This window comes from Hordeum vulgare, chromosome 7H (assembly GCF_904849725.1).
Source record: "Hordeum vulgare subsp. vulgare chromosome 7H, MorexV3_pseudomolecules_assembly, whole genome shotgun sequence".
Taxonomy (NCBI): Eukaryota; Viridiplantae; Streptophyta; class Magnoliopsida; order Poales; family Poaceae; genus Hordeum; species Hordeum vulgare.
Window position 1 is genome coordinate 440,938,240 of NC_058524.1, and position 25,856 is coordinate 440,964,095.

Here is a 25,856-nt window from a genome sequence, read left to right on the forward strand (position 1 = left end):
TTCCATATTTCGGACCCACCAAGTTTGACTTCAGACAGAAACCCTAGCCCCTGCCACCAAATCGGTGCAAGCGAATCCATATTGGTGCTACTGAGTTTGGGTGACCAACTTTCGGGTCCCTCGGTACACAAATTTGGATTTTCCGAGTTTGAGTATCGGTGCCACCGAGTTTGGCCATCTGACCATTAGCTACCTTTTTTGTGCCGCCGAGTTTCATATATCAGTCTCACCAAGATTCAAAAGTTCACACCTTTGTGCTAATCGGTACCACTAAGTTTTCAACTTCGGTGTCACCGAGTTTGCCACTTTGTGTGTAACGGTTGGATTTTGGCTGTTGTCTATATATACCCCTTCACTCACCTCTCATTCGTGGGAGAAGCACTCAGAACACACACTTCATATCCAGATCCATTTTCTGAGAGAGAACCACCTACTCATGTGTTGTGACCAAGATATTCCACTCAATTCATTTGAATCTTGATCTCTAGCCTCCCCAAATTGCTTTCCACCAAATCAACCTCTCCTACCCATGCATATTTTGTGAGAGAGTGATTTTGTGTTGAGGAGACTATCTTTAGAAGCACAAGAGCAAGGAGTTCATTGATCTACCACATCTATTACCTTTTGGAGGGCGGTGCCTCCTAGATTGGTTAGGTGTCGCTTGGGAGCCTCCTACTTTGTGTTGTGGAGTTGAACCAAGATGTTTGTAAGGGCAAGGAGATCGCCTACTTCGTGAAGATCTACCGTGAGTAAGGCTAGTCCTCCGTGAATGAAAGCCGTGGTGGAATAGACAAGGCCGCTTCTTTGTGGACCCTTCGTGGATGAAGCCCTCTGTGGACTCTCGCAGTCGTTACCCTCTGTGGGTTGAAGTCTCCACTAACATGGACGTACGATAGCGCCACCTATTGGAACCATGCCAAACATCGCCGTGTCAACTTCTTGGCGTTTGATCTTCCGAACCTCTACTCCTTTACATGTGCAAAGTCTTTACTTTTCCGTTGCTATATATGTTGACTAGCATGTGTAGGGTGCACTAGACTTGTTATAACTGCTAGATTTTTGCCTTTCTTGAAATTGGGTTAGGCTAGGAATTTTATCGTGACAAGTAGTCTATTCACCTCCTCTAGACACATCTTCTATCGATCCCTCAGTTGACATCGGGGCCACCCATGGCATAGCCCAAAGGGGAGTTTGTCGGAGTGGCTGGGAGAGTGTCATGTAATAGATTGATTTTGTCGGAATGTTATTGGTCCATCCGAATGGGAGCACGTGGCCACGAGTTCCATGGTGTGGGTACATTGTACTAACCTCTGCAGAGTGTATAAACTATCGATAGCTGTGTCCTCGCATATGGACACAATTCGTGGTAGGTTACACTATGGGTCAACAGTAAATCGGTAATGAATAACCGACACACTTTATAAATCCGAGATGGCACATGGTGATCGTTCGAGGATCACGATGGTAAAATGTTGATGGTGGTTACAAGGTAGAGTCCCGAGATAGTAAGTTTATCCGAGGGACCGTGATCAAGTCCACACGCACCTCATGTATGATAGTATCATGTTCATACTCATGCATTAACGTGTTAAATGCCTTGTTATTGTTTGTCATATTTGCTTTGTTTGTTGTGAGCTTGCAAGTACATTCAAAGTACTCACCTGGCTTATCATGCGACATGCAGGAGAGGCCGTGCAAGACATTGATGTCGATCGGTTTGACGCAATCTAGGACCGTGTCCCAGTAGTGTCCCGGTGAAGTGGAGTTCCACTAATTCGTTGTTCCGTTTCCGTGTAGTAGTTTTTTTTTTGCATCGAGGTCCCTGAGTTGTCTACTAAATAATATACATAAGTGCAACCGCACTGTGTGTTTATTTGGCTTCACTTATCATGTAATATTCGAACATTTGTATCCGCAAGAGACTAATAAAGCGATTGTTTTCTATACCAAATTGTTATGTGTTGCCAGAAAATTTGATCTCTGGACTGATAATGCAAGCCAAATCGGTTGCTCTGAGCCGGGTGCCACAACATCAGATCCACGTGAGTTAAGGGAATGGGTCCACAGGATTTATGGAACCACATAAATTCAAGGAACCGATCTACGAAAATTCTGGGACTTCACGCAACCACAGGAGAGCAAGGAGATGGTGATTGGAAGGGCCATGATGGGTAGACTCACGTCAAGGGAGTCACCGCGAGGATATTAAACCTTATCTGTCGCTAGGGGATCCATTCCACACGTGAGCTCATTGCATTGCAGATTTTATTACCACGTTATTTTTGTCCCAGACAAACCTTATTGTTGTATTGTTGTGGACGGTTAAAAAATCATACTTTTTTCTTCATAAGAAGACATTACCTTTTTCTTTGTAAAATTGTACTACCTTCGTTTCTAAATAATTGTATTTAAGGAGAACTAGACTAATTTTTTTCGACTACAATTATATAGAAACGGAGGGAGTACCTTATTACAGATTTTATTACCACATTATTCTTGTCTCCACACACAAAAAAAGGAAAACAAGTTGGGCGATAAACACGAAATCCCCCGGAAAGTTGCATGCTGAGATATTTTGGCATAGTGACGAGTGAAGGTGTGGCCTGAGAACGAAATGCCGAAAAGGGATATATTTCCACAGTTGGAAAAATGCGTGTGACGAACGACCTACTTACCTAGTCGTCGGTCTCCACTCTTCTTCTTTCTAGGTGGGGGGAAAAGATCCGCTTTTTATCAGAGGTGGAGAAAAGAAAAGGCAAAAAGAAGCAGACGCCACACCCAGACCACACACACGACCGCACGAAACCGCCCGATCCCGATGGCCGTCGACGGCGCCGAGCTCATCCTCTCGGTGCCGGACGACGTCCTCGCCCTGATCTCCGCCCACCTCCGTCCCCGCGACCTCCTCGCGCTCTCCGCCGCCTCGCGCCGCCTCCACGCCGCCCTCTCCGCCTCCGACAAGTCGTGGCTCGCCCAGTGCCGCCGCCTCCTCCCCTCCTCCCCGTCCAACCTCCTCGCCTGGCGGGCCGCCGCCGGGGGCTCCTCCCTCACCGTCTGCCGCTTCCTCCACTCCGTGTCCCCGCTTCAAGGCCTCTGGGCGCACCAGAACCCCGAGCTCGGCAACCTCGTCGCCGCGCTCCCGGGCTTCTTTTCCCTCGTCGCCGTCCGCGCCATCCCCCAGGAGCTCTCCCCGCGCCTCCTCTGGGCCCCCGTCTTCGAAATCCTCGCCGACGCCGACGGACGCCCCGCGCTCCTCTTCCTCCACGGCCACCACCCCGGCTTCCTCTTCCCCGGCCTCCTCGCCTCCGTCAACCCCCACGCCAACACACTTCTCCTCGAGGCGCACGCGCCTGTCTCCTCCGACCCTTCGTCGCAGTTCTCCCGCCTCTCCTTCGGCAACCGCCGCCGCCTGCTCGACGCTCTCGTGGCCTCGTGTCGCGTCACGCTCCCGCCGGAGCTCGCCGCGGCCCCGCTCTTTGCACGCTCCGATGAGGACCTGCCGATGCTCGCCGCCCGTCGTGAGGCGATGCTGCGTCTGCACATTGAGTCCAGAGGGGGCATGGTGCGCAGGGCGGAGCTCGAGGCGCTGCTGGGGGCCAAGAAGATGCCGCCGTCGCTGCCGGTGGACAGCGCCGGTGAGAGGGTGCGGCTGCGGAGGAGTCTCTCTGCGATGGCTGGGTACGTCAGGAACGGGCTGCGGCAGATGGTGACGCGCTCTGCATCAGCCAATTCGAGGTCGGAGTACGCGGACAGCAAGCATCCGTCATTGGACGAGTTCTTGCGCGCTAGTGAGAGCACCGGCCTGAGCCTCCGGGGCGCGCGGCTGCGGCTGTCGACCTACCGTGCGTGGCCGAGCATGCACGACAACCGGTTTGCGCTCTACAAGTTGACGGCGCAGGTGCCCATGCCCGGTCGGGAATATGCCGGGCTGTGGCGAGGCACATTCGGGTGGCCACCGGGGCGGCCAGACGACGAGCGCAAACCAGGGAAAGCTCTCTTCTTCCTGCTCCTCTCATACGAGGAAGACAGCGAGGGGAAGCTTCTTCTGATTGCAACCAAGGTGTTGGAGGGCACGCACTATGTCGTCCATCCCAATGGCTCGTCCATGTTTGTGGTGCGGGTGGGTGAATCCTCAACAGAGGCATTTCCATGGCCGACCGACGAGGATTCCCGCAGTGTTAGCATTAAGAGAAGCTTTGCTGGAGAGGGCATTGCTACTGGGTATGGGTTCAGGTACCCTGGCTCAAAGCCTGGGTCACTGTTTGTTCTCCGGGATGGCCGACTCGCCTTTGTTTGGAGAGACAACAAGTCTGTGCTCACCTTGCAAAGGCTCAACTTGGAGGAGCTGCTGAGGACAGGGGAGCGTGTGCCCACATTGCCACCGATACCAAACTTTGCGTATCTCACAAAGTCTTACTCCAATGTGTTTGTTGCTATCCATGGAAGTTCCAGCTGCTCATCTTCTCCCAGGTACTGTGCATTTTCTGCTGTCATAGTTGATTACAGATTCCAGACTTCAATTGCTGGTTAATCCACTTCGAGAGAACCGACAAAATCTCTTGTGACATGTACCAAATTGAAACTGGTAGCAAATGAGCTCTTATCAGTTGTGTTAAACCATCTAAGGTCACCCATTTCATATCAGTTCCTTGCACAACCATGTCCCAAAACAAACATGATGTATGGAGTTAAGCCTAAACATTAGCCTAATTTTTTTTATTCGGGCGAATTTCCATATTAGTGGTGTGGACAACCCTGTGCTCCGAACAGCCAACAGCCCAACACCATCAAAATTAACAGAGTTGTGACTAAATCTTTTGAACCTGACAAGTTTCAATATGTTTTTGCTGTATTTGAATTTTAAGTTGTCACTGCTGGTCGATCTAGCTACCAATTTAGAGCTCACCATTACTATACTTCTGAACACGTACACGCACTACATTGTACTGTAAAATACAGTAGCCACTTCAATTTTGCTTTTGTTCTGAAAGTGTAGTTGTTGCAGTGCAAAAAAGAGGAGTAAATACCTGCTCAGAGTAACCGTTAGTAATAATACTTTTTTAAAGGCAACCATTGTAATAATTTTTATGATATTCCTCGTGTGATTCTATTCATGCTGATCTTCTATTGATGACTTGATGTAAACAATATAGACTAACCTTTGGTTTCCAGAGAGTAACCATTGGTTTTTCTTTCTCACTTCAAAATGCTCTTATCTTGCATTATCCAACATCCTAGCTGTTCAGACCATGGCTTCATTGTTGCGCTACTCATGTAACGGCCTAACTGGATGAACACCCTATGCTTAGGTGAAAGGCGCAAGGTGAGGGTCAGGAAATGAGACTATCCACCTGAGGCGGAGGTAAAGCGATCAATGCTTCCGTATCAAGCTCTGACGTCCCTTGGCAGGCTACATACCGAAGCCTGCTCACGTTGGTATGATGTCCCGTGTGCTGGGAAGAAGGATAGCAGCAGTGAGAAGTATAGTATCCTCAAGTAAATGCCACTTTCAGTAAGAAAACAGGAAATGGCATCGATATACGTAACTGTATTGCCCTTATCTTCGTTATTGGCATGCTTCTGCTTTAAGAATTGTCCACATTAAAAAGGAATGAGCCGCCTGCCATTCAGCACCAAGCCCCTGCTCCAAGTGCTAAAATGGCGAGAATTGTAATGTTTTTTTTTTTTTTGCGATACTATAGATTGTTGAATGTATTGGATATATTAACGGTTTCCTAATTGATTTAATCCATAAATAGATCATGAACATGACATTAGCGATATTAAACTCATAATGTTATTTAAGCATGTGAGTACGTTATACACATTTTTTTTAGAAAAGGAGGATGATCCTCGGCCTCTGCATCTGGAAGATGCATGCGGCCATTTTATTGATTATTCTTGAGAACCTTACAAAGTAGTACAACAATATGTCTGAATCCGTCATCTTGGCAACATCTGCCGCTACTCCTATCCATATGATGAAGGGGTGCAAGCTGGACCAAATACCCAGACCTCTCACTAAGCCTAACATCTAAAGTCGGAGGCCCTGACCGAGCCACATACCGGGTCCGGGGCATAAACCGGTGGGTCGCACTCATATATGTCGTCGCCGCCATCTTTCATTGGTCCATTTTCAGATCAGATTGAGGTACAGCCTTGGTAGGTGCCTCCGCCAACGACGTCACCATGAGCCAAACGACGACCTCCAGCTACGCGAGTCCATCTCCAAGCAACAGACGCATGTTCATGCTAGGATAGGGCCGCACCACCGCCGTCGCCCACCACCCACAAGCGCCACCCAGCCCCAAGGTTCCCAAAGCGGCGCCTTCAAGAAGGGAACGGCGTCGTGAGCGCCGCCGCCGCCCAACAAAGTTAAGGCTTTTGCCCGGGAGACCTAGGGGAAGGGGAAGTGAGCGGATCAGTCCATACCGACGCTTCCAAGGAGGGGAACAACGCCCTCAGGTGTCGCCGTCGACGCGGCCGACCATGGCCGACTAGGGATTTCGCCCGAACTAGATCCCTGCCACCAGTAGCGCCTCCTGTACAGAACCGACGACCCAAGGAAGCGCGGCCCGACCAGGCTGGCCCGCACGCCGAACAAGGGAGGAGGGGAGGCGCCAGTTCGCGCGCACCGGCACTGCAAAAAGCCGCAGCCGGATGCCAATGACCACCGGATCCCGCCGCCCGCGCGGCCGGGAAGCTAGATCCATCGCTCGCACGGCTACTAGCTTGCCGTGGCTCGCCAATGAAGCCGTCGCTCCAGTTCGAGGGCTCCCCACGCAGAGGCAGGGCAACCTAGGCCCCGCCGCCACCATTCTTGACGCCCCGGGCTTGCCCGGCGGCTGCCTCGGACGGCGGCGAGGAAGGGAGGGGAATGGGGTGAGGCCGGGGGGCTGCTAGGGTTGGGAGGAAGGGAGGGGGCGGCTAGCAACTCACCTTAACATGTACGTGCTACACATAGAACAGACATATCTCTATGTAAACAAAACGCATACTATGCATAGAATAGCCATATCTATGTAAACAGAACAGATACTAGTACGTACTCCCTCCGTTCCTAAATATAAGTCTTTGTAGAGATTTCACTAGTGGACTACATATGGATGTATATAGACATACTTTAGAGTATAGATTCAATCATTTTGCTCCGTATGTAGACCCTTAGTGAAATTGCTTAAAAGACTTATATTTAGAAACGGAGGGAGTATATAACAGACATCTTTGTGAACAAAACGCATACTGATATCTAAGCATGTCATATGTACTACGCATAGAATAGACATATCGGATTATACCCTCACATCCGCGGCTGTGGCAGGAGCATCATCGCTAGACTTCTTAGGGGCTTTGGAGTTCTCATCCATGTGAGAAGTCGGAGGGGCCGAGGACGTAGTGCATGTAGAGGACATAGATGAATAGCAGCGAGTGCTCGTGTTGGAGATGCTCCCCAAAACCTAATCACTCTTCTCCGGTCAGCGGTGGAAGCCGGGGTGGCGGTCCCGGACTCGGTGGCAGCGCTGCCTCTCCCTTCTTGCTGCTGGGGGCGTGTGAGGCAGCCTCGGAGCCGGCTTCATTGATCTGGCGCTCGGTGTCCTGATCTGGCGGTGTAGGCGTCCTGGTATGTGTGCTGGGTGCCCCTCCGTCGGCCGGGCAGCTGTGCTGGTGGTGGCGAGCTGCAGCTTTGGATGGTGGCGTGGCCACGATGGTGATGGTGCGCCGGTGTGGAAGGATCTCGTCGGCGTACTGGAGGAGCTACTGTGATGCGAACTACGACTCTCTAGGATGCGGTGGTTGATCTGCTCTTGTTGCTCTGGTGTGCGATGAGTTCTACGATCTGGGTTGGAAGAAATCCTTGCTTCGATGAGGCTGACAATGGCGACGCCCGCGGGCGTCGTGTGAAAGTGCGTTATATCAACTAGAAGGGCAGTGAATAGGCGATTTTTATGAATTCATCACTAAGGAAATTTCTAGTGGGTAAAGTCCTCAGTCATGAACTGAGTGCAGCGGAATAAGTACACAGACAATGATGCAAGCGCGACAATAGCTTAGTCCTCAGAGTAAGTTGTAGCGTTCAGTTTGCACAGGTCGCGCGAACAGGATAAGCAGGTGATGAATAACTCATGTAAAGAATTTGAGGTGAGGATTTCAGAGAAAAGCTTCAACCAAATTCTTCACATAATGCAGATCAAAGTCATCAACATGCAACTGAGGAAATGAAAGAGTTGAGGAAATAGAACCCATAGCTCATTTGATGATCCAGTTCCAACTGCTATGACAAATGTATATCTGGTTTGGAACAACTTGGTATTCAATCCAAAGGACACATAGTCCCGGGACACACAGTCCCTACTGTATTCTCCTTGAGCCAAGGACACACAGTCTTCGACCAACATTCGTGGTAAGTCTTCATGAGAGACTTCGAAATCCTCACAAACTCGGTCACCCCGCGATCCATAATTGACTGCTGGATGCTCTAGACCGTTGACGCCTAACCGTCTGGAGGATGCACTGTCCTCAAAGGTAACAAGCGTCGGTTCCACACACGAACAATCTCTTCGGTGATGCTCAATCACTTTGGGTTTTGGTTTTGGTTTGAGTGTTTGGGGTTTTTCCTTACTTGATGATTTTCTCTCAAAGTCCTCGAGGAACGGGTTGCTCAAGATGACAAGTGTTAGTTTCTCTAGGAGCAGTCAACCAGCTAGTGGTTGTGGGGCGGGTATTTATAGCCTGGGAGCATCCCGACATGATTTAACATTAATGCCCTTAATGACATGACCGTTGTGTGGATAAGATTTGGTATAGGTGTCGCGTGGTGCGGTAACGGTCGGATCTTTCAACTGTGAAAGTCCCCATGTCTCTCATGTTCCTCACTGATAGGCAGTTCGCACGGGAGAAATCCTAACTCCTCAGTTAGTGCAATTTCTTCAACGACCAGAAGAATTTCCTCTCTGACACTGAAGACTTTGACTAATCTGCGAGAGATTTTTAAAGGCTTCACTCTGAGGATTTGGTATTTTGGGCTTTGAGTTGAGCATCATGAGGAAATCTTTTCTTAGTATTATCTCGAGCCCCTTTAACAGTACGATGTTCCTAATACTCAAGAACGAAGAAAATGAAACAGAAAGAGTAAATCTTCAAGCTTCAAAGTCTTCAAAATATTTTCTCCGGGACACACCGAATTCCTCATATTCAAAGTCTTCATCAGGAATAGAGAATTCTTCGCTATCAAAATCTTCATGAGGAATAGCGATTTCTTCGCAACAAAGTCTTCACCCGAAGAAATACATTTTTAGGGATCGATATTCTTCGAATAACTCAAATTCCTCAGTGACTTATAGGACAAGTGTACACTCACAATCATATTAGTCTCTTATAACCTATAAGTCCTCAATCCACCAAAATCTCTAAGGGGCACTAGATGCACTTACAATCTCCCCCTTTTTGGTGGTTGATGACAAATAGGTTAAGTTTTCAACGGGGATAAAAATATGAAGTGTAAGTACAGAGTTTGAGGAATTTGAAAAACAAGATATAGAGGAACTCCCCCTAAAGATGTGCATATTTGATGAATTTGCTTTGGACTGCAAATGCACATTGAGGATTTGTACCGTGGAGATCTCTCCCTATATCTTGTAATTCATGCATGCATTTGACATATAGTATGACGAATTTGAAATGCATGATGAAAAATGGTGTCTGACGAATTTCAGCATGGATGCATTTAATTAACTTGAGAAATAAGCATGCGAGGAAAAACGTTCAAAAGTGTCAGACCACCATCGGGCTTAAATTACAACTCGTTACATCAAAATCAGAAGAACAAGAGTTTGTCACTTAATAAAGTCTATATGCCCATATAGTAGACCCACGTGAAGACTAACTCAGATTACTCCCCCTTTGTCATCAAGTGACGAAAATGGACGAAACTGAGAACTAACGCCCATGAAGAACTTCACTTTTGTGGTGGAGGAGGAGCGCCAACATTCTTCGGGCCAGTCTTCCTGGTTGGGCCTGTTGCAGTTTTAGCAGGTTCTTCATCGGAATCAGCAGAGCGAAATGAGGAATATGAGCTGTCCACCAAGTCAGGAACCGGAGTCTTCTTAAATTTCTTCTTTGGCGGCCATGACCAGTCAAAGTCTTGATCGAATTCCATTTCCTTCAGTTCCTCGGGAGTCTTGAGGTGAGACAGTATGGCCCAAGTGCGATCAAATACTTCATGAAGGTAATAGTGGTTTTTCTTCACAGCATTTTGAGTATCATTGAGGGTTTTCACAATGGAGCCAAACTGACGCTTAACCCACTTATGGTTGCGATCAACTTTCTGATGAAGACTTAGCAGTAGCTCTCGGTTAGTCATCACCCGTGGGATAGTTAGACTTGGAGGTTTTGCTCTGCCATCAGATTCTTGGGCGGTAGTGTCATCATAGGTAGAATAGGATGCAACCTTGCGAAATTGACCATTCAGTGGTCGATTTCCTTCATCAATCACAGACTTGCCTTTGCCCTATAATGGTTCAAAAGATTTCTTGATGACTTTAAGAGGAGGCAGGTAACTGAGGTGATTCTGAAAATCAGCCTGATAGTTGATTGAGGATCTGGTGCTGATGAATCTCATGATCCAAGGCACATAAATCTTCAGCTCAAATGGTGACAAAGCATTGTTGGCCAAAATCCTCAAGAAGAAGTCGTGAAGATTCATTTGGATTCCATGAATTACGTTGAACGGTACGTTCTTCATGATCCCGACAAAATCTTCTTTAGTGTCATGGCCCTTGATAGGAGCATAGGAATAGACCAAGATCCTGTAGACTATTCTGGTCACATATTTCAATTCTTGCACCAGGAATCGAGTCATTGGAGGCTGGCCCGGAGCTAAAGGCTTCATGAGGACCTCCATTAGTTGATTTGGCAATTCTTTTTCATCATATAGGCTTAAGGCTTCATGAGGACTTCCATTAGATGATCTGGCAATTCTTTTTCATCATATAGTCTTATTGCTTCTTCTGAGGGAATTGGGACTGATAGAGCTCGAAGCAATTGAGTGGCTGGAGCTTTGAAGTGAGTGTGTTGAGTCATCCAGTCCAGGACCCAAGAGTTGATGTTTTTTGGGTCACGTGAGATGTGGAGAGTGGCATAGAGCTGAAGAATAACGTTCGTGTTCCAGTCACAGATATCCATGCAGAATGGCAGTAGCCCTGCATCATGAACAACACTCAACACAGGGGTAAAGCAAGGAATTTCTTCCCTATCACCATGAAGAATGTATGTGTGGTGGAAGATCTTTTTCTTTCCTACTAGCACAACAACATAGTAGCTGAGTTGTGTTCTGGTCCAAAACTTCCTGTGCCTGATTCGAAGCTTGTCGTATAGATTTGCACCAGTGAAGAAATGATGTTCATCATAAAAATCTGCTTTCAGAAACTTTGGCCTCTTTGAGTATGGCTGACGAGGCTTTGGTTGAATACTTTGGTGAGGAATTTCATCAGCTTGAGGATTTTTGGCCACCACGAGTGCTGATTCAGGATTTTCAACAAGTTCTTCAGCAGGTTCTTCATTGTGGACAGGTGTGATACGTCTCAAACGTATAATTTTTGATGGTTTCACGTTGTTATCTTGCCTTCTTTGTATGTTTTATGTACTTTTTTATATCTTTTTGGGACTAACTTATTAATTCAGTGCCAAGTGCAAGTTCGTGTTTTTTCCGTGTTTTTGACTCTTTTCAAATCTGATTTTGGAACAGAGTCCAAACGGAAGAAAAATCCCGAAATGATTTTTTCCCGAACGAAAGAAGACCAAGGAGCCTTTGGGCCAAGCTAGGTGGGCCCCAGGGAGCCCACAAGCTCCCACCATGCCACCAGGGGGGAGGGAGCGGTGGGCAAGCTTGTGGCCACCATGGCCGCCCCCTGACCTAGGTCTTGCGCCTATATATTCCCAAATATTCTGCAAAAAATCAGGGGAGCCTCGAAAATACTTTTCCGCCGCCGCAAGCTTCCGTTTCCGCGAGATCTCATCTGGAGAACCTTCCCGGCGCCCCGCCGGAGGGGACTTTGGAGGTGGAGGGCTTCTTCATCATTATCATCGCCCCTCCAATGACTCGTGAGTAGTTCACTTCAGACCTACGGGTCCGTAGTTAGTAGCTAGATGTCTTCTTCTCTCTCTTGGATCTTCAATACAAAGTTCTCCATGATCTTCATGGAGATCTATATGATGTAATCTTCTTTGGTGGTGTGTTTGTCGAGATCCGAGAATTGTGGACTTGTTATCAGATTATCTATGATATATATTTGAGTCTTTGCTGATTTCTTATATGCATGATTTGATATCCTTGTAAGTCTCTCCGAGTCTTGGGTTTTATTTGGCCAACTAGATCTATGATTCTTGCAATGGGAGAAGTGCTTGGTTTTGGGTTCTGCCATGTGGTGACCTTTCCCAGTGACAGTAGGGGCAGCAAGGCACACATCAAGCAGTTGCCATCAAGGGTAAAAAGATGGGGTTTTTATCATTGGTTTGAGATTATCCCTCTACATCATGTCATCTTGCTTAAGGCGTTACTCTGTTCTTATGGACTTAATACACTAGATGCATGCTGGATAACGGTCGACGTGTGGAGTAATAGTAGTAGATGCAGAAAGTATCGGTCTACTTGTTTCAGACGTGATGCCTATAGAAATAATCATTGCATAGATATCGTCACGACTCTGCACAGTTCTATCAATTGCTCGACAGTAATTTGTTCACCCACCGTCTACTTGCTTTCATGAGAGAAGCCACTAGTAAACACTACGGCCCCCGGGTCTATTCACATCCATCATTTACAACTCCGCTTTTACTTTGCTTTGTTACTTTGTTGCTTTCAGTTCTCACTTGGCAAACAATCTATAAGGGATTGACAACCCCTTGATAGCGTTGGGTGCAAGCTTTTGTGTTTGTGCAGGATCTGGAGATACTCTTCCGCCGAATTGATACCTTGGTTCTCAAACTGAGGGAAATACTTACCATCGCTATGCTACATCACCCTTTCCGCTTCGAGGGAACACCAACACAAGGCTCCAAGGCCACGGGGGAAATCCTTTGCATACTTGCCTAGGAAGTCCCTTAAGGCGTAGCCGTACTGAAGGATTCCTGGTGCCGTTGACACAACTACTTTTTGCTGTTGCAAGGGATACACAACAGAACAATCAAGGTGCAGTCACTTCAGGCACTTGTTCTTCAGTCTGAGGTATATGCTGAGCCAATGTGTCATTTTCTGGCGCAACAGCTTCTTCAGTTTGAGGAATTTGTTGTGCCGATGTATCGGTTTCTGGCACAACAGTTTCTTCATTCTTTTTAGGTTCATCAGCTGATGCTTGAGCCGAGACAGACTTTTAGGAAATGCTTTGTGCTTCAGATCCAGTCAGAACTTCAGTGGATGTTGGGGATACATGCGTTTGAGGAATTGGAGTGGCTAGTGGCGAATTTGGGTGAGTCTTTGCCCAAAATTCATCATGCTTCACAGGTGTGGTGAAGCGAATGTCCACATCTCCATCTTTTTCTTCAGCAAACAACTCTGTGTTTTGAGGAGGTGTTGAGTCTTGAGGTATTTGATCTTGAGGAATTTGATCCCGAGGAATCTTATCAGGTTGAATTTCCTCATCTATGAGTGTTGAAGCAACAGAGTTGTTTTACTCTTTTTCTTCATCCCCTTCTAGGATGGTATATTCCTCACCATATGGTACAGTCACATATGATGGTGCAGTGCTGAGTAGTGTGGCATCAATTGGAGCTGTTGAGGAACTTTCCAAAGTCCTCACTTGTTTTGCTTCAGAGGACTCTGCAACAGTTGATGCCTTTGTCTTTTTAGCTTCCTTTTTAGCAGCTTTTGTTTTCTTCCCTTCTGGTGCAGAAGGAAGAGTGCTTTTCTTCACCTTTGAAGACTTTGGTGAAGGAGCATTTTCCTCAGGCATAGCATATGTGTTAGTTGGCCTCGTAGGTTCATCAACAGCAGGCTCATTAGTAAAGTCTTGAGGCATTTTAGCTGTGCTGGTCTCAGGAATTGATGGTTGCAGTGGAACAACAATCCTTTTGTTGTAATCTGCTATTACTTCAGTAGCTCGCGTGACGAATCTGTTCTTGGCTCCCTTCCTGTTAGTATTGAGACTTGTGAATTTCTCACTGAGGAATTTGATCTCAGCTTGAGTGGAGACAAGTTGCTATAGCGACATGTTTAGCAGATTCTGTTGCAAATACTTCTCCTTTTGAGTCTTTTCTCTTTTTGCTTGTTTGCCTTGCTGAGCCTTCCACTTCTCTTCATTGATGAAAGAGGCCACCATGTGACTGGGTACACGTGGAAGCTTCAAGTCATCAATGGGTGTGTTTGGATCTTCAAACTATAGGTAAAAGAAATCCAGTACCACCTTTGGATCGAGTGCGAGGGGAATGGTGGTACCTTTTACTTGTGCAACCCTTTCTTGTTTGTTTCTGATAATGGCTTCAAGTGCATCATCATCGTATTCTTCATCTTCCGATGTAGAAGGAACGTTGTGGATCACTTTCTTCGGGCTTGGCCTTATTCCTCTCCCAGCCGTCTTCTTCATCTTTCGAATCGGTCCTGAGGAATTGTGTGCAGAACCAGATACAAATGTTTTTGAGGGAATTGGGATCCCTGTTGGTTGCAGACTTGACTGAGATTGCATTGGTGGTGAATACTTTGTTGCGGTTGAGGACTTTGCAGCAGTTGCAGATTTTTCAGCAGTACTTGGTGCAGATTGAGGATTTTGCTGTTTTGAGGACTTTGACTCCTCATTTTTCTTCATCTGAGCCTCTTGTGGAGCAGGTTCAGTGGCAGAAGCCTCAATAGCAGAGGAGGAGGCAACAACATCTTCATTTGCAGATGTTTCATGTGCGGTCTGTGCTGCTTGTTTTGTGACTTTCCTCAGGTTTGCCAAATACTTGGCTTTGTCTTCAGGATAATCTTCAATTGTGGCCATGCTTGAAGGATGAGCACTTTGCTGTTCTCCTAGTGGGGGTCTGTTGCAAGGAGCCTTGAGGGCAAACTTCCTGGCATACTTGGGAGTGACATATTTGTATGCTTTCCACTCCTTTTCCCATCTGCATTCAATTCTTTGAAGCCTTATCTTGCGCTTCACTTTGGTTTCTTTGCCATGAATTGCTTCATCAGGCGTGCAATAGTCAGCGTATATCTCTTTAGGTATCTCGAAAGCCGTGTTATCCTCTGGATTCTTGCCACCTTTGTTCTGTTTCTCAATCATTTTCTCCGGTTGAGGAATTTGCTAAGGAATTTGAACTCTTGATGAATCTGATGATAAGGGCAAATTTTCTTCAAGAAATGCTGCAAATGAGTTAAGTTGATGAGAACGTAGTGATTCATCAGCTGATATTTTGTACCTATGAATAGAGTATAGGTGCAAAGAATTTGGAGAGGTCATATGCGTTCTCAGAGTTGAGGAACTTTAAAAATGACTCAAGCTGAGGAATTTGACCAATACTGTGTTTGAAGAATTTCGCTAAGCATTCTGGTCTTGGGTTCTAGAGTTGTACAGATTCGAAAATTTACACAATTGAAGAATCTCGTGAAGAATGTGGTGTCTTAGGGAAATTCATCAAGTGTTCTAGGCATGGATGTGTTCATCTGAAGATTTTTCTGAGGAATAACAGTTTTCACCATTCCAAGGTAAAATGAAGATCAACAGGGGTAGTAAAATTAGATTTTAATTACCCTATGTGAAGCATACGAGAAACTGGGAAGTGTAGAACTAAAGCTCGTCGGTTCAGATCTCCAGTGCCCTAACTTGGCGACTCGAGACAACTACGGTGGCGGCGGATAAAGATGATCCGCGGTCGACGTGAGTCTGACGACGGCGAGGTTAAGGCAGTGAAGCTTTTCCTCACCGGCGACAAAGTTTTCTAGCGGCGACGCTAGGTTGGTGCTCGAGTGGAGAAGATGAGAGCGAGAGAAGAGTTTTTACTGAAGGGGTGAGGGGGCTACTTATAGCTGAGGTGAAAACGGTTTGAAGCGAAAGCTTCAGACAGAAACACCCCTGACTCTTCCTCTCCGTGTGACACGCGCCACCCACTTACGAAGCAGTGGATTTAGTGGAGATCATGCTAATCCTATCATGGGTAGTGGGTGCGGTTAGAGTGGTAACGCGCGGAAAATTTACGTTTTTTAAGTTTTGAGGATTTTGTTAGCAAAGTCTTCAGCTGAGAAGGATTCAGTGAAGTCTTTGAACAAGTGTCAAATAGAACACACATGAAGATTTAAGAATAGTTTGGGTTAAGCTTAGCATAAAGGGGAGTCGGGTCCGATCACATTCACTTAGAAGAAAAACCAACTTGCAGACTTAGCAATAAGTGAATGATGTTGAGGACATTGAAAGCTCAAAAAGAATTGAAGAATTGGAATTTTCAGGAATTTGCAATCTTCATGATTTTGAAAATCTGAAGACATATATGATTTGAAGAATTTCCAAAAAGATTCAGCTTTGAAGAATTGCAAATTGGGTGGTGGCGTGACCCACCGTATAAGAATGATGATTTCACGCACTGCGTACTATTTTCGTACGGCCATGAGAATCAAATTCTTCATTGATTTTCTCATACTTAGACTGTTATTCTTCATTGATTGAAGAAAAACTTTCTTCGTGTGTTGCGCATCTAAGTCATCAATTTTGCACAACACGTTCGAAAATTCTAAGATATTTAGCTCACACCTCAACTTGCAAAATCTCTTTTGATCCAAGGGCTGAGTGAAGATATCTGCTAGCTGTACTTCAGTCTTCACGTGGTCGATGACGATGTTGCCCTGGAGTACATGATCACGAAGAAATGATGACGAATGTGGATGTGCTTTGTCTTGGAGTGTTGTACTGGGTTGTACGCAATCTTGATTGCAGTCCCATTCTCCAAGTAGAGGGACACATTCTTCATGTTGATGTCATAGTCATTGAGAGTTTGCTTCATCCACAATAGTTGAGCACAACAAGAGCCAGCAGCAATGAACTCAGCTTCGGAAGTGGAGAGTGATAAACAGTTCTGCTTCTTTGAGGACCAACATACTAAGGATCGTCCGAGGAAATGGCAGGTGCCATAAGTTGACTTGTGGTCCACACGGTCACAAGCATAATCAGAATCAGAATATCCAATGAGGTGAAGATTTGAGCCCTTGGGATACCATAATCCAAGTTTTGGTGTGTGAGCTAGGTATCGAAGAATGTGTTTCACAGCCTTATGGTGTGATTCCTTCCGTTTTTGCTTGGAAACGAGCACACATGCAAACACTAAGAATTATGTCTGGCCTAGATGCACATAGGTACAATAAAGAACCAATCATAGAGCCATATACCCGTTGATCGAAATCTTTACTATTTTCGTCACTGCACAGGTGGCCGTTGGTGGGCATAGGAATTTTGATGCCTTTGCATTCATTCATGCCGAATTTCTTCAGGACATCTGTAACGACTCAGATGCGGTCCTTTCTGATTTAGGGAACGAGACCCCAAAATGGAAAGAAGCGCATCTAAGCGTTTCGCAAGCACGATAACATAGCACATACATAATAACAGAATAACAAATAGGGAATCATTTGCCATCTCATAGATAATATCAGAGTTTACATCAAACATTTATTCAGACAAGGTAGTTCCGCTATGGACTACATAACATGAGAAAAGGCTATGCTACCCTGCATGCTTGCTCACGATCACGACCATGCCTCAGTCTTCTGGATAGTTCACGTACATGCGATCGTTCTCCTCATCATACTGCCACGCCAGCTGTGTGCCATCGGGATCACCTGTGTCGGGCGTACCTGTACCTGTTGGTGTGTTGAAGTAATCTATGAGCCACACGGACTCAACAATCTATGACCTCGGTGCGAGAACTAGTCAAGTTATTAGGTAAGGAAGGTTCAGTGTTTAGGTTTGCAGCATCCTAAGCATTTATGATGACTAACTTACGTAGAACAAGTTATTGATGGTGATCTATACTAGCGGGCGAATACTAGTTGATCAATAAGTGATCCTGAACACCTACTTACGTCAATCATAACCCCACCGTGTTCCCGATCGAAGAGAGGTCTTCGAAGGGGATAGTCACAGTTACGCACACAGTTGGCAATTTTATTAGATTAGGTTCAAGTTATCTATAACCGGATGTTAACAAATATTCCAAGTTGCCACATAACCGCGGGCACGGCTTTCCGAAAGATTAGACCCTGCAGGGGTGCTCCAACTAGTCCATCACAAGCGGCCACGGGCCGCAAAGTAATCCTTTATCACGAATCTCGTGATCTCGCCGGATTCCTTAGAGGAAAACCTCAACTCTGGGAAGAACCAAAACTTCATCGGGATTCCTATACGCAAGATATATCGCTAAGGTAAGACAAGACTAGCAGGACCTCCCGATGTGTCGACGACCCTGATAAGAGCCCGTATCTCAGTCTCACGACACGCCGGATAAGCGAAGCGTACAGTGGCCAGAGAAATCTCCCGAGTTGCCCCGGGATGGCCCCACACGGTGCTCTAGTTTGGACCAACACTCATGAGGAGCACTCGCCCGGGTTGTTGATTAATTCCTCGGGGTAGCTATTCCCTATGCAGTTTATTATTAAGTGATTAGCAAATTAACACCAATGTTGGGTCCTGCCGGACAAGTCTTAACACTACACGATTTATCAAGGGGGTCCCCATAACAACCCCGAACGTGTTAGGAGCGATCAGTAAGGAATCAAACACCGGTAGCCGGAAACTATGGCGGCAATAACGGAACAAAACACCCGGCAAGAGGCTAGGCCTTCCGTTATTTACCAAGTATATAGGTGCATTAATTAAATAGCAGATTTAACATAATGATATCAATGCATGTTATCACATGAGACAACTGCACCTGCAACTAGCAACGCTAACATTAGAAGCTGAGCAAGCCTACTTAGACATTCAATATTTGCTAGGAGCGGAAAGTGTTTGGGTTTCATGGCAATCTCAGGAGGCAATTATTTCAGTGGTAGGCTATGAGCATATGACGAAGGAAACGTGAATCTAGCATAACAAGTCTAGATATGGTATCAAGGTCATATCATATTGCTTGTGATGTCTTCAGCTTGGAACTGCTCTTGTTCTTCCTGCACGTACTCTCCTGGATCCACGTAATCGCTCTGATCCCGGTTCTACCCAACATAAAATATCATCCAATGAACAACAACACAACAAGATGCAACAAACACATGATGCATGAGATGAGAATGGTCATGCATCTCTATTCTAGTCACTAGCACATGCATGAGAAGAAAAATACAAACTTCTGGACAGAACTACAGTCTAAGCTATCTTGAGATGCATGAAGATGACATGAACAGATGCATCACGCGAAAACGATGCAAAAACATATAAAGAACATTACGAACGGAGCTACGGATCAACCGGAAACAACGAAACAAGAAATGGAGTCCTACGGATCAAATCCATCACAACATACTCCAATGGCATACTTCCGGTATTTCTAGGTTGCCAAATCACAAAATAAACAAGTATGGATGGGGTGGTGCAAAGAAACTCACCACACCATCAACTATGCACTCACAAGCATCAAAACATCAAAACTATACATTCTGCCCTAAACAACATCATAGCAGTTTGAGAGAAAGATGCAAAGCACCTACAACCACCCAAATGTGCCAAATAGGATATGTGGCAGAAGCTATTCAAAAGCTCTACAAGCATGAGCAAAAAGATAATACAAAGGAGCTTCACACAGAAAGATCTACAGCTGCTAACTTGGACAAAAATATCAGTTTTCAGGGACTCAGTGAAATTCTCAGATTCTCACTAGCTGTTTATGCTCTGAAGCATTTTGACAGCACCCAAAACAATATCTAGAGGAAGCAAAATGGAATGAAAATTGACAGAGAGCTAGACAAACACAAAAGCTACAACTTTCCAGTTGATTGCAAGGGCTGATTCCCAACACATGAACTTTTGCAAGCACAACTACAAGGGAAGAAAATATCAGCACTTTCTCACACTTAGTGAAAATCACAGATTTTCACTAAGCTGAAATTTCAGCCACATGCCTACTTTGACTAAGCACCATTTGCACATATAAACTCCTAAGCATGAAACAAAACCACCATGCTGTAGAGGGGTTCACCCTCTACTGCCACAACAAGGAATCATCCTCTTGGGCTCATCACATCACACGGAACCAAGCTCTAAACATTGAACAAAACAGAAATATGACATTCCCGGAAATTGTTCCAAAGTGGAATCTGATTTCACCATTGGATTCCTGGGATGATTCTACCCTAAAACATATATAATACCTAGGTACTTGCATAGAACAAATGGGCACAAAGCGAAGAAGAAAATATACATGGAATCACAAAGAGGTAATAGTGCTATATCACATGCTTCTCCTAGATCATCACCTACACATGCACTAGCACACACTCACATATCCAATGGTGCACATGAGGGGTAGACCTCATGCTCATGTGCCCTAGCACATCACCACACACACATATACATCAAGCACACATATAACAAGCACCTACACATGCTAGCTTGCACATGTGCTTATTAAGGCACATCATGCCTTGGGCATGTGTGTGACACACACACACACATGCACACACAAACATCACATGATCATCTATGCACACACCACCAAGTATGTGGGGGGGGGGGAACCCACACACACACACACATACACAGACTTGCACTAACTAGTGCTCAAGTTCATCACTGATGCACATAAGTAACTGTTGGGCAACGTAGCATAAATTCAAAATTTTCCTACGCATATTCATATCTTCCTATGGAGAGACCAGCAACGAGAGAGGGGTAAGAGCATCTTCATACCTTTGAAGATCGCTAAGAGGAAGTGTTGCTAGAACGCGGTTGATGGAGTCGTACTCGCAGCGATTCCGATCTAGTGCCGAACTACGACACCTCCGCGTTCAACACACGTGCAGCCCGGTGACGTCTCCCGCACCTTGATCCATCAAGGAGGAGGGAGAGGTTGGGGAAGAACTCCAGCAGCACGACGGCGTAGTGTCGATGGAGAGACGAGGTCCCCGGCAGGGCTTCGCCAAGCACCGACAGAGAGGAGGAGGAAGAAGGGCAGGGCTGCGCCGAGGGAGAGGGAGAAGTCTATCTCCCAAGGGCCAAAATACCTCTCTATTTATAGGAGGAGGGGAAGGGGGTGCGCCACCCCTAGGGTTCCCCCCTAGGTGGTGCGGAAGCCACCAGATGGGAAAGGGGGGCGGCGGCTAGGGTGGGAGGGGGTGGCGCACCACCTGGTGGGCCTAAGGCCCACCTGGCTTAGGGTTTGCCCCCCATCCCTCTCCCTTGCGCATTGGGCTGAGTGGGGAGGCGCACCAGCCCACCTAGGTGCTGGTTCCCTCCCCCACTTGGCCCACCTGACCTTCCGGGGTCGTTGCCCCCTTTCGGTGGACCCCCGGGGCCACCTCCGGTGGTCCCGGTGGTCCCGGTACGCTACCGTTGATGCCCGAAACACTTTCGGTGTCGGAAACCATCCGTCCTATATATCAATATTTACCTCCGGACCATTCCGGAGCTCCTCGTGACGTCCGGAATCTCATCCGGGACTCCGAACAACTTTCGGTAACCTCGTATAACAATTCCCTATAACCCTAGCGTCACCGAACCTTAAGTGTGTAGACCCTGCGGGTTCGAGAGACACGCAGACATGACCGAGACACCTCTCTGGCCAATAACCATCAGCGGGGTCTGGATACCCATGGTGGCTCCCACTTTCTCCACGATGATCTCATCGGATGAACCACGATGTCAAGGATTCAATCAATCCCGTATACAATTCCCTTTGTCTGTCGGTATAGAACTTGCCCGAGATTCAATCGTCGGTATACCAATACCTTGTTCAATCTCGTTACCGATAAGTCTCTTTACTCATTCCGTAGCACGTCATTGTGTGACTAACTCCTTAGTCACATTGAGCTCATGATGATGTTCTACCGAGTGGGCCCAGATATACCTCTCCGTCACACGGAGTGACAAATCCCGATCTCGATTCATACCAACCCAACATACACTTTCGGAGGTACCCGTAGTGCACCTTTATAGTCACCCAGTTACGTTGCGATGTTTGATACACCCAAAGCACTCCTACGGTATCCGGGAGTTGCACAATCTCATGGTCGAAGGAAAAGATACTTGACATTAGAAAAGCTTTAGCATACGAACAATACGATCTAGTGCTATGCTTAGGATTGGGTCTTGTCCATCACATCATTCTCCTAATGATGTGATCCCGTTATCAATGACATCTAATGCCCATGATCAGGAAACCATGATCATCTATTGACTAACGAGCTAGCCAACTAGAGGCTTGCTAGGGACACTTTGTGATCTATTTATTCACACATGTATTACTGTTTCCTGTTAATACAATTATAGCATGAACAATAGACGATTATCATGAACAAGGAAATATGATAATAACCATTTTATTATTGCCTCTAGGGCATATTTCCAACAGTCTCCCACTTGCACTAGAGTCAATAATCTAGTTACATTGTGATGTATCGAACACCCATAGCATTATGGTGTTGATCATGTTTTGCTCGTGGAAGAGGTTTAGTCAACGGGTCTGCAATATTCAGATCCGTGTGTACTTTACAAATATTTATCACTCCACTCTCGACATGGTCTGGGTTGGAGTTGTAGCGGCGTTTGATGTGCTTCGTCTTCCGGTGAAACCTGGGCTACTTGGCTATGGCAATGGCCCGAGTGTTATCACAGAAGAGTGTCATTGGACCCGGCGCGCTTGGAACCACTCCAAGGTCGGTGATGAATTCCTTCATCCAAATTCCTTCATGAGCTGCTTCTGAAGCAGCTATGTACTCCGCTTCACATGTAGATGCTGCCACGACTTCTTGCTTGCTGCTGCATGAGCTCACTGCCCCACCATTCAACACATATATGTATCCGGTCTGTGACTTAGAGTCATCCGGGTCTGTGTCGAAGCTAGCGTCGACGTAACCCTTTACGACGAGCTCTTTGTCACCTCCATAAACGAGAAACATTTCCTTAGTCCTTTTCAGGTACTTAAGGATATTCTTGACCGCTATCCAGTGTTCCATACCGGGATCACTTTGGTACCTCCCTACCAAACTTATGGCAAGGTTTATATCAGGTCTGGTACACAGCATGGCATACGTTAGAGAGCCCACGGCTGAAGCGTAGGGGATAGAACTCATCTTCTCTGTATCTGTTGCCGTGGTCGGCGACTGAGTCTTACTCAATCTCATACCTTGCAAAACTGGCAAGACCCCTTTCTTTGAGTTTTCCATATTGAACTTCTTCAATATCTTGTCAAGGTATGTACTTTGCGAAAGACCTATGAGACGTCTTGATCTATCTCTATAGATCTTGATGCCTAATATGTATGCAGCTTCTCCAAGGTCCTTCATTGAAAAACTCTTGTTCAAATAGGCCTTTATGCTCTCCAACATCTCTATATTATTCCCCATCAATAATATGTCATCCACATACAGTATGAGGAAAGCTACAGAGCTCCCACTCACTTTCTTGTACAGACAGGCTTCTCTGTAAACCTGTATGAACCCAAACGCTTTAATCACCTCATTAAAGCGAATGTTCCAACTCCGAGATGCTTGCACCAGCCCATAGATGGAGCGCTGGAGCTTGCACACTTTGTTAGCACCCTTAGGGTCGACAAAACCTTCTGGTTGCATCATATACAACTCTTCCTTAAGGTTCCCGTTAAGGAACGCTGTTTTGACGTCCATTTGCCAAATTTCATAATCATAAAAGGCGGCAATTGCTAACATGATTCGGACTGATTTCAGCTTCGCTACGGGAGAGAAAGCCTCTTCATAGTCAACTCCTTGAATTTGTCGAAAACCCTTTGCGACAAGTCGAGCTTTGTAAACGGTTACATTACCGTTTGCATCAGTCTTCTTCTTGAAGATCCATTTATTTTCTATGGCTCGCCGATCATCGGGCAAGTCCACCAAAGTCCATACTTTGTTCTCATACATGGATCCTATCTCGGATTTCGTAGCCTCAAGCCATTTGTTGGAATCCGGGCCCGCCATCGCTTCTTCATAGTTCGAAGGTTCACCGTTGTCTAACAACATGATTTCCATCACAGGGTTGCCGTACCACTCTGGTGCGGAGCGTGCCCTTGTGGACCTTCGCGGTTCAGTAGTAACTTGATCCGAAGCTTCATGATCATCATCATTAACTTCCTCTTCAGTTGGTGTAGGCGCCACATGAACAACTTCCCGCGCTGCGCTACTATCCTGTTCGAGAGGGGGTGTAATTACCTCATCAAGTTCTACCTTCCTCCCACTTACATCTTTCGAGAGAAACTCTTTCTCTAGAAAGGATCCGTTCTTGGCAACAAAGGTTTTACCTTCGGATCTAAGATAGAAGGTATACCCAATAGTTTCCTTAGGGTATCCTATGAATACGCATTTCTCCGCTTTGGGTTCGAGCTTTTCTGGTTGAAGTTTCTTCACATAAGTATTGTAGCCCTAAACTTTAAGAAACGACAACTTAGGTTTCTTGCCAAACCATAGTTCATAGGGTGTCGTCTCAACGGATTTAGACGATGCCCTATTTAAAGTGAATGGTGCAGTTTCTAATGCGTATCCCCAAAATGATAGCGGTAAGTCGGTAAGAGACATCATAGATCGTACCATATCTAATAAAGTGCGATTATGACGTTCAGACACTCCATTGCATTGCGGTGTGCCAGGCGGCGTCAGTTGTGAAACGATTCCACACTTCCTTAGGTGTGTGCCAAACTCGTGACTCAAATATTCTCCTCCACGATCAGATCGTAGACACTTAATTTTTCTGTCACGTTGATTCTCGACCTCACTCTAAAATTCCTTGAACTTTTCAAATGTCTCAGATTTGTGCTTCATCAAGTAGATATACCCATACCTACTCAAATCATCAGTGAGAGTGAGAACATAATGACACCGCGAGCTTCAACGTTCATTGGACCACACACATCAGTATGTATTATTTCCAATAAGTTGGTTGCTCTCTCCATTATTCCTGAGAATGGAGTCTTAGTCATCTTGCCCATGAGGCACGGTTCCCATGTGTCAAATGATTCAAAATCAAGAGACTCTAATAGTCCATCCGTATGGAGCTTCTTCATGCGCTTAACGCCGATATGACCAAGGCGGCAGTGCCACAAGTATGTGGGACTATCATTATCAACTTTACATCTTTTGGTACTCACACTATGAATATGTGTAACATCACGATCGAGATTCATCAAGAATAAACCATTCACCAGCGGAGCATGACCATAAAACATATCACTCATATAAATAGAACAACCATTATTCTCTGACTTAAATGAGTAGCCGTCTCGCATTAAGAAAGACCCTGATACAATGTTCATGCTCAAAGCTGGTACTAAATAACAATTATTAAGGTTTAAAACTAATCTCGACGGTAGATGTAGAGGTAGCGTGCTGACGGCGATCACATCGACTTTGGAACCATTCCCCACGCGCATCGTCACCTCGTCCTTGGCCAGTCTCCGCTTATTCCGCAGTTCCTGCTTTGAGTTGCAAATGTGAACAACAACACCAGTATCAAATACCCAGGAGCTACTACGAGCGCTGGTAAGGTACACATCAATAACATGTATATCACATATACCTTTAAAGTTGCCGGCCTTCTTATCCGCTAAGTATTTGGGGCAGTTTCGCTTCCAGTGACCTTTTCCCTTGCAATAGAAGCACTCAGTCTCAGGCTTGGGTCCATTCTTTTTCTTCTTCCCGGCATCGGGCTTACCGGGCGCGGCAACAACTTTGCCGTCTTTCTTGA

General features: G+C 46.1%; 1 protein-coding gene across 1 annotated transcript; it reads left to right on the top strand.

Moving 5' to 3' along the window:
- Window positions 1-2,703: 2,703 nt before the first annotated feature.
- On the top strand, window positions 2,704-5,788 carry LOC123410266 (F-box protein At5g39450). Its single transcript, XM_045103176.1, has 2 exons — window positions 2,704-4,470; window positions 5,310-5,788. The coding sequence occupies exons 1-2, from the start codon at window positions 2,819-2,821 to the stop codon at window positions 5,311-5,313; spliced, it is 1,656 nt and encodes a 551-aa protein (XP_044959111.1). The 5' UTR covers window positions 2,704-2,818; the 3' UTR covers window positions 5,314-5,788.
- The last annotated feature ends 20,068 nt before the right edge of the window (window positions 5,789-25,856 follow it).

What these genes read in the sequence shown, in the direction of transcription:
- LOC123410266 (XM_045103176.1), top strand. Translation starts at nt 2,819, where the DNA reads ATGGCCGTCGACGGCGCCGAGCTCATCCTCTCGGTGCCGGACGACGTC.